The following is a 9,758-nucleotide window of genomic DNA, read 5'->3' as shown; positions in this document are numbered from 1 at the left end:
CAATATATAATCGTGTAGATGTGTATACATTTTATATACTTTATGCAGTGCAAGATTAAAAATATAGTTGTTCAAGTCCGTGTAGGAATGCAATCAGGGATCCGGTCGGTTTCCGGCTAGATAGCCCCGGTTTAAGCCGGGCGCTGGTCACGGTAATCCGGGTAATCCGGCCACAAAGCGGTTTAAAAATTTTGCTTCAGGCGAGAAATTAGTAACTTGTTCTATCCTTTAAGGCTCATCGTAAAGATTACGGTAAACTTTCAAAGTCAAATGAAGTGAACCAATTCCGGCAAGAAAATTGGAGTAGAATTTTAATTCCTGATGATAGAATCTCGTAGCTATTTGGAAACCACGTACCGATTTAAGGTTAGGAAGGAAGGAGGGAAAAACTTTATATACAACAGTATATTTTAATTTTAAAATAATAACTATTCACGCAATTAGTGCTGTTTTCAAACTAATTACTGAAATAAGGTTGATTTTAACTGCGGGTCTCGATTTTATTTGCGAACTTCGAAGAGACGACGCGACGTGAGTGCAAGGAACGTTTATAAAAATTATATCATTTTTGTTGTTGCACATAGCAGAATCGATAACAGTTTAATTCAAAACGTTAAATTATTCTAAAAAATTCAATGTTTTCCTTGAATAATTTAAGGTATTGTGCGGATAAATTTTTTTTCTGTGAATTTCTTTGAAATTAGGACTGTAGATTTATTAGAGCGTTATCTAAAGTTTGGTCTGGTTAGAAAAGGACTCGTCATTTCGAAGTTGAGATAAGTAAAGTCCAAAATCGCATCTTATGCACGTAAGGCCTATCCCAAGGTATTCAAAATGTAACATATTTTAGCATAACGTTTAAACGGTTCTGACAATTTTTTTCAAAAACTAAGACACGGTAGAAGGTAGCAATACAGAGATACTGTGCAAATTTCAGAATTTTTGTCTATTTCGTTTATGAAGTAGAGCCCTGAAAGTATGAAAGAACAGAGAGGTCCGATAGGTTAGACACTCTTACACGCATTCAGTTGATCGACATAAAGTTGGAGCGTCTTCAATTGTTCTTCGCATGGATAGCTCATTTTCTGAATTCATCCCTATAATTCCTTAAAAAAGCTATTTTCTTTTTAACTGATCTAATAAATCTTGAAATTATAATTTTCAAATAATAATTTATCTATAGCATTCATAATTAAGTCTTTAATAATATCACGGCTCTTAAAAAATATGTAATTTATACAAAAACATTAACCTGACAAGTACCCGGACGCCTCCCGACCATGGGATATAACCAGGGTTGGCCCGGCCAGTAACCGGCTGGCACCGGACTATGTGATACGAAAAAAATGTAACCCGGACAGCTCCCGCCCGATTCCTGCCCATGAAACCCAACCAGGGGTAGCCCGGCCGAGTTCCGGCCATCAGCCTTGTTGTGTTAGGGCCAATCGGGGAAATTTCCACATGGGAGGCAGTACAGATTTAGATTAAGATGTATATAGTTGGCATCGTGTCTATTGTATATAGTTTGCATAGTGTATATAGTTTTTTATGTTGTATAATGTATATAGTCTTAACCCGTCAGCGCCCAAGGTTTTTTTTGTCTCAAAATTTTCGTGAAACTCAAGCATCATGATGGCTTGGGTATCAATACAGTAGGTGTCAGGTTTTGTCAAGACGCGTCCAGCCGTTTCAGAACTACGATATGATGCCATATGGCATCACTGGCCGTAACTTACGAGCGATACAAATAATTATACGCCTGCGTTAACAGCGATGCCATATGGCACCCAGGGGCGATGATTGTTTAAGAGGTACAAACCTCACTGACAACCTCCACGCGGTGTATCTTGGGCGAACTTGAAAATAGTTTGGCGAATGTTAGCAGTTACGGGGAACAATATTATTCGTATATTTTAACTGCGACTATTTCGAAGATTCTGTCTATACTTTTTCTGATCTCTTATTTTATGCTATGAATCAAGAGATCTGGAAAAAAGAAGTATTTTTTATATTTATTCCGCAATCGGTTGTTAACATTGCAGTAAAAATATTTTATATTTTCAGGCGGTCTGCATGATGCATATTGCGTTTATCGTGCACATTAGGTGCATGTAGTATGTACGTGTATGGCGTATGTTATAGCAAATGGAAAAGGATAAAAGTATAAGATTCAAAGTAAAATCTATACAATATCATATCTATAATTTTGAGTGATGCAAATTTAGGAAATCCATGAGTTAAAATTAAGAAAACCTCTCATTTCAATGAAATAAAATGCTTTTTAGGGGCCATCAAAACAATTTTTACATTCTCATCCTAATGAGAAGGTATTGGTTTTATGTAAAATTTCAATATGTCGGTTTTCATTAAATCTCCACGTTTTGAGATCCACTGAGTCAGAAGAAATAATTTTTACGAAGGTGTTTGTCTGTCTGTAGTCCGTAGTCTGTATTCTGTAGGCACGATAACTTTCGAAAAATTGATCAGATTGGATTCTGCTTCGGCACACATTTTTAATGCCTAAAAAGAAAGAACATGTTCGTAAACCAGCTATTTTAGATCAAAAAATTTTGAAACCACATTTTTTCAAAATTTCAAAATTCTATGAAAGTTTATTCATAGTACTCAGAAACCCAAATAATGTATTATGATGACTTTTTTCTATAAAAAGAATATGATCAGCTACAGCATTTTCAAAATTTTTGATAGCCCTACAAGATGATTATAACAACTTTTTTAATTCGGTCGAAAATTTGAAAATTCAAAATTTGATCACACCAAAAATTTTTGAAACCACATTTTTTCAATATTTCAAAATTCTATGTACGGTTATTCATAGTACTCAGAAACTCAAACAATTTCTCCCAATGACTCTCTTCTATAAAAAGAAAGTTATCAGAGTTAGAGCATTTTCAAAATCCAAAAAAACAAACTAAAATTAACATTTTAAGCCAAACAACGCATGATATGAAAAAAGTCAAGCAAAGAAAAACGTTGCTTTTTAACAAATTTATAATGAATCACTTTTCGATAGGACGCGTAATTTTGTTTTAGTCGTGAAAAACAACAATAAAAATAAAAAAATAAAACATTTTTGGAATAACGACACAAGCTATGAAAAAATGAGACAAAACTTGTTCATCCAAAAAAGAGCTATACTTTTTGATAGGACACGTAGTTTTTGCTTTAGTCGTAGAAAATAACATTCAAAATAAAAATATTGATTTTTTTTTAAATTGATACAAGGTATGAACTAAGATTAACAGACAAAAGTTGTTCGCCTAAAAAGATCTATAAATTTATTATTAATCATTTTTCGATAGGACGAGTAGACTTTCTTTCAATCGTAAAAAAATAAGATTAAAAATAAAAAAATGTAATTTTTGGAAAAAGGACAGAAAATACGAAATAGGACATAGGACCCTAAATAGGTTCATGTATTAGGGCCTATGCAGATGCGCGGCAGTATTAGTAGTATTATGAATTGTAATGATATACATTTATTGAAATGATACATTTTTCAGCGCAACTTAGAATCCAATTTAAAGCAACATAAGAAACAAATATAAAAATTATCGTGATAAATACAATTTGCTCTTTAGTTAGCAATTTTTTAATAAGCAATCCCAGGCAGAGTTACATAAAAAATGTACTATATTTGATATAAAAGTGTTGTGTATAATGTAGAAAAGTTGGCATGCTGAACAAAATCGAGTGCGAAGCACGAGATACGTGATGAGAATGTGTTCGTTAAAGTCGAAATAGCTTTAACAAAAAAGAGTTCAAAATCACAAAATTACAGTTATCGGTCCGTTGACCATTGATTTTAAAAGGTCTGTGTACGAATGCGGGAGAAATGCAAAGACCAAGCGCGGCGTGCGATTGCTATCAGTCGCGTTCCGTAGGTGCGCTGAAACTCTCGAGCTAAGCTCTTTTAACCAAAGAGAATTCACAATCACAAAATTACAGTAGTGGATGTTTTGAGTCTTCATTTTAAAAGGTTTGCGCAAGAATGTGCGAAAATATAAAGACCGAGCGCGTAGCGTGAGGTAAATACATAATCGAGCGTTACTCAAGTCGAGGGTAACTTTATAAAAAAAAAATTACGATCGTGCAAAAAAGTTTTTATTGAATATCTTATTTTTCAAAATTCCCCACAAAATTGTTTTCCTCTTTCTAATTCGTCTCATAATGGGAGCAACTTATCATCCAAATATGAATCAAATATCTTCCAAGGCAGACCACCCATGCTTACCCGGCTATGGTCTTTTCGATTTCACGATTTTATCCTACAAATTGTTCATCTTCATTATAGTAGAACATCGCCTACAAACCGATTTGTTTCTGTTTCGTTATACTGTATGATAATATAATTTCTAATAAGAATATGTACTTATATAATTGCTCACGTGTATAATTAAGATAAATAATATAATTCTGTAGGATTTATTTTTTCTGCGCGTAATATACTAGTTACGTATTTGAGTTCCAATTTTGTAACGTACACAGTAATACAAGAATCCGAATTTCAGTGGAGAAAGGCGGTTAACTTTCAATGTAACCAAAAGGATCATTCGCCAGCAGAAAGTCAAGTGATGATTATAACATGACTTTAAGTAACGCGCTTAGTTGAAAGTCAACTGCTTTATGTACGTAAAATGTACTTTATAGGTTAATGTAATACAGAAAGATTGTTGACTTTTCGTTAACGCGTGCATCTGAAATGAAACTTATAGGTTAATTTAAGTCAGCTGATTGTTGAGATACCAGGTACAGAACGTAAATCTTCAATCCTTTTATGTATCTTTTTTTTTATCACGTATAAACGATTATTCTATTCATAATAAAATCCGTTATAGATCTGAGTACATATGTCAAAATAAAGAAACGTTGACGAAATGACTATACCTTGAGCTCAGTGTTGATCGATACTATCCAGCCAGCGCTATCGACACCATATTGGCTACTCTCAGCACAAATTGAATTTCAGAGCGCGTGAATGAAAATCATCCTAAACTCAACATTCCTGTCAGTTAATTATTATATTACTCGTACAATCATATAGGAGACATTGCACTTAAGTTCCATTTCTGGTTGAAATTGACTTACTTAATTCAAAGCAAAAATGAAATTCTTCTACATTTAAAATTCATCATCTTGTATTACTGTGTAAAGGTCACATATATTTATAATACTGTTATGGATCTGTTAAAAATTACATGTAAAAACTTTGTAACACAGTTATGTAGTTGTTTCGGATCGATGACAGAATAAATTTACATTGTAACACTGTTACATAATTATTACGGCACAGTTACAGAACAATTTTACTCTGTAACTCTGTTCCTAAATTGTTCTAAAAATACTTGTTGACATATACAATTGTTACAGATCTCTGTGACAGAACATGTTTCTGTAACGTTGTTACAGAATTATTACACTCATTTGGGGACGTCAGGACTCGTCCCCTATTATAACGCTGTCCATAACCTGTTACGGAACATATTATTTTATTTTCTATAACTGTTACATCGTAGTTATACAACACTGTCCGCTAGGACGATGAAATACCGTGTGGGATCCATCAGTAGAATTTTGCCTCACTGGGTTTAACTTTGTTTACGATCTCCCTAGTATACAACCTGCAATTTTAGTATTCATGTGTTGCATAAAGCATCACAATATTATACGAGTGTTGTCCTTTGTGTCGGAAAAATATACAAATGTATATAATTGAGCATCTCACATTCTCAGAATCATAGATTTTCTGTTTTCATAATAACAACACGTTACTTTAAAGTTACTTACGTAATAATACTGGATTCAACACTCTTTATGTCTATAACTATACAAAGAAGTCAAGTTCGAGTCGTGCCACGAGTAATACGTTATAGTGAACGTTAGTACTCCCGGATAATGAAATTCAAGAACTCGATTGAACCAAACAGTTTATTTCGGGCCACTAGTGAGATAAATGAAGATAATAAAAAGACGGAAGTGAGTGATAAGTCATTTGAAGAAAAGGGAAGTCAATTTCATCAATATGTAGCTGGAATTTTTGGTGAGTAAAATAAAAAAGTATGTAACTTTTAGATTATATATTCTCTTGTGAATTTCATCAAGTTGTCAGTTTTTATATAAATATTATTTATACTGACGAATAACCTACAATTAGTTGAGCTAAAATTTTTCCGGACTTTGGAATTTTAATTTTGTCTTTAGAAAAACTTGATTGTGAAACAGATACGTTACACGTTTAACTTGAAGTTTAGTTACTAGAGACCTTAGCTAGTAATGACGTATATTTTCCGTTTGGTCAAATTGACTTTTCCTAAAACGCAATGATGATGTAATTATTTATAAATTCATTTCCTATTTGAATTATAGGAAAAGATTTGTAGCTTAAACAGAATAGTACTTAATAACCAAATCAATAAATCTAAAATATATTTGAACACAGTAATTTTTGTTTTTGAAACAGCTAACTGTAAGCTCGATTTAAGGATTTTCATATTTTTGAATTAGTCTGGAAAACTGGTACTTTTTCACCGCATTAAGTAGGTACAGCGCGCTCGTTTGCTAAAATGTTTGATTGAGAAGTCCTCATTGAAATAACAAATTTTGTAGACTGTCCCGCCCCATAGCGTTTTACAGCAAAATAATCAGCAGTGCAATTAAACTAGAATAAATGTTGAGAAAATGAAAGAAATTGAATCTTTTATCCTTAATAGGCGCCAAGTTCTGAATTTTCAAAGAAACCCGATTTTTTTCAAAAAATAGGCTATAATACTAATTCTGAAGTTTTTTTTCTGTACTTTTAAACATATTAATTTTATAAATAGATAAATTTTCAGAAAACAAATTTTTCAAAGCTCTTGAAAATTCCTTGCAATTTTAAAAATACCCTGAAAATTTTCAAATCTTTTAAAATCTTATATTAAATTTTTGAAATTAATGGAAAACTCCTTGGAAACTATTAAAATATCTTGAGATATATCAAATCCTTTAAAATATCATATTAAATTACTGTAATCAATTGAAAATGCCGTGGAATCTTTTAAAATACTCTCAAGTATTTCGAAACCTTCAAAATCTTTTGAAAAACCTTGACACCTTTTAAAGATTTCTAAAGCACTTTGGAATTTTTTAAAGTAAGTGCTAAAATTGTTAAAATTCTTTGAAATTCCTTTAATATATTTAGATATTTAAAATCCTTAAAAATCTTTTGAAATCTCCTGCAAATTTCCAAGCTCTTAAAAATTCCTTAAAATTTTAAAAAACCCTAAAATATCTAAAATCTGATACTACAGTATTAAAATCCACTGAAAATTCCTTGGAATCTATTAAAATATCTTAAAATATATCAAACCTTTCAAAATCTCAAATTAAATTACCGTAATTAATTGGAAATTCCTTGGAATATTTTTAAATACTTTCAAATATTGCAATTCCTTCAAAATATTTTGATATTCCTTACAGGGTATATTCTAACGGGCAGTTCTACTGAAATGAGGAGTTTTAACAATCACTTGGAAGATGAGGAAAAGAAAAAGAGAAAGAAAAAAAAAGAGAGAGAGAGAGATAAGGGGGGGGGGGCGAAATGAGCCTGATAAAGTACTTTTGAATTTTCTAAAATAACGCTTCTAACATTTTCTTAATTCTCCGAAATTCCTTTAAATTATAAAAATAATTTGAGAATTCCTTGAAATCTTTTAAAACATCCTCAAATGTTTGAAATCCTTAAAATCTTTTGAAATTTTTTGAAGCTCTTGAAAATTGCTTGGCATCTTTTAAAATTTTTTAAAAATTTTCAAATTCTTCAAAGTCTTTTTGAAATGCCCAGAACGTTTTTTTAAGATTTCTAAAGTGCTTTTGAACTAGAAAAAAACCCTTCTAAAATTATTTTAATTCTTTGAAAATCCTTTAAATTGAAAAAATAAATTGAAAATTCCTTGACATATTTAAAACATCCTCAAATATTTAAAATCATTCAAAAATCTTTTGAAATCTCTTGAAATTTTTTAAAGATACAGATTGAAATTTAGAAAACAGAAAAATCTCGAAATAAGGTTATTTTTTTAGAAGAAAAGAAGCAGAAGTAATAGTTAATGTGTTGAATGTGACAACGAATTAGATCAACAGTAATATCATAAGAATATATATATTTTTTCACGTATTTTTAGGTGATTTTATATCATTAGTATGAATTGCCAGTGCAATATTATAATTCGCTTATTTCAAAATAACTTTTTACATTTAATTTCAATATAGAACTGGAAAGCAACTTCAATTTAAAAATTAAAAAAAAAACATATGGCAAAATACTTAAATATTTCACCATACACAAATAATGGCTTTTATATTGCACCTTTCAGCTTTTTCCGTTTTCTCCAAAAAAGTGTTAAAAAAGAATTTCGTTTCGAGCCTTACATACTCCAATGTTTTCATATCGTGATCTGTTTGATAATCTGATTTTTATATTATTAAACTTCAGTTTAGCAGCTAATATATACGATTATAATATTATTTTATTTAAGAATCCCTTTTAATTAAGAATAATAAAAATAAACTAATATGGGCCCAACCGGTTCAGACCGAGTTATCTCTGGGCGCTGCGCTTGGGCCCCGATCGGATATCGCGTTTAATTTCGAGCCTGGCCCCATATAGATAGCCCGATTTGGTCCAAATTCTGCTTGATCTAGCCCCGAGCAGATACATATTAGAATTGCTGCACGGGTATATTTAGATTAAATCTACTGTACGGTAGCAAAACGTTGGACCTATCAAGAAAAGGATAAGAGTAAAATTGACGCGCTTAGCATGACATTCCTGCTCATGATATGTGGCAAAACACTGAAGAACAAAGCGAGTAATGAGATGATTCTCAAATAATGTGGCGTAAAGGAGACAATAGTTGATAAATTTGGAAAAAATTTCTAAGATGTGTTGGACATGTTGAGAGAATGAATGATAAAGGACCAATGAAAAAATTGTATACAAGGAAGGTGAATGGCAGTGTGCTCAGAGGAATACCGCAAAAAGAATGCTTTGAATATGTAAATAAAGCCCTGATTCGAAGAGGCATAAGAAGCCATGGAAATACAATAGCTTAAATAAAAAAAGGCATGGATGTGAAGGAAGCAAAAAGAGAGGTATGTCACAACAGAAAAGTGTGGCAAAAAATAGTTTATAAAAAGAGTATGGAGAGCCTCACATTACAACTTTGCGAGGCTATTAACTTGGGGCCATCAATAGAGAAGTTGATCGGCAACTTGAGCAAACTGAGTGAATCTAAACATCGACATTCTATTTCCCACATTACTCCCTTCCTCACAAAGTAAGTCACGCCTACCCCAAAAGGGAAATTGCCTAAAAGTATAATTTATAACATATCCTTTTAAGACTGTTAAGGAATTATTACAATCCATGCAAAAGCGTTCTAACACATATTCGTTGCGGCAATTTTACAGATCAATTTTACTCGGTAACACTGTTCCTAAATTGTTCTAAAAAATATTTCATGACATATAACGCTGGTATAGAATTGCTGCGAATCTCTGACAGAACATGGTTGTGTAACAGAGTAACATTTCTGTACTGTTGTTGCGGAAATGTCACTTCTATATAGGAGGACATTACTCATCTTCTGGTCTAACTCTACTCCTAATCAGTTAGAGAAATGCTTTTTTCTCTTCCATAACTGTTACGTCACAGTTATATAACAGTGTCCACTGCACATTATGATGTGTAATAATAA

At 31.8% G+C, this 9,758-nt stretch overlaps 1 protein-coding gene across 1 annotated transcript in view; it reads left to right on the top strand.

The window, feature by feature from the left end:
- The first annotated feature begins 5,879 nt into the window (after positions 1 to 5,879).
- The window catches only part of LOC117167384 (facilitated trehalose transporter Tret1-like), an 8,415-nt gene continuing 4,536 nt past the window's right edge, over positions 5,880 to 9,758 (top strand). The window contains exon 1 of the mRNA XM_033352272.1: positions 5,880 to 6,061. Coding sequence (XP_033208163.1) covers positions 5,917 to 6,061 — 145 coding nt within the window. The 5' untranslated portion in view covers positions 5,880 to 5,916. The remainder of the gene's footprint in view (positions 6,062 to 9,758) is intronic.

Source organism: Belonocnema kinseyi, chromosome 2 (genome assembly GCF_010883055.1).
Source record: "Belonocnema kinseyi isolate 2016_QV_RU_SX_M_011 chromosome 2, B_treatae_v1, whole genome shotgun sequence".
Lineage (NCBI taxonomy): Eukaryota > Metazoa > Arthropoda > Insecta > Hymenoptera > Cynipidae > Belonocnema > Belonocnema kinseyi.
Note: the sequence above shows the minus strand (reverse complement) of the source record. Positions and strands in the feature narration are given on the sequence as shown.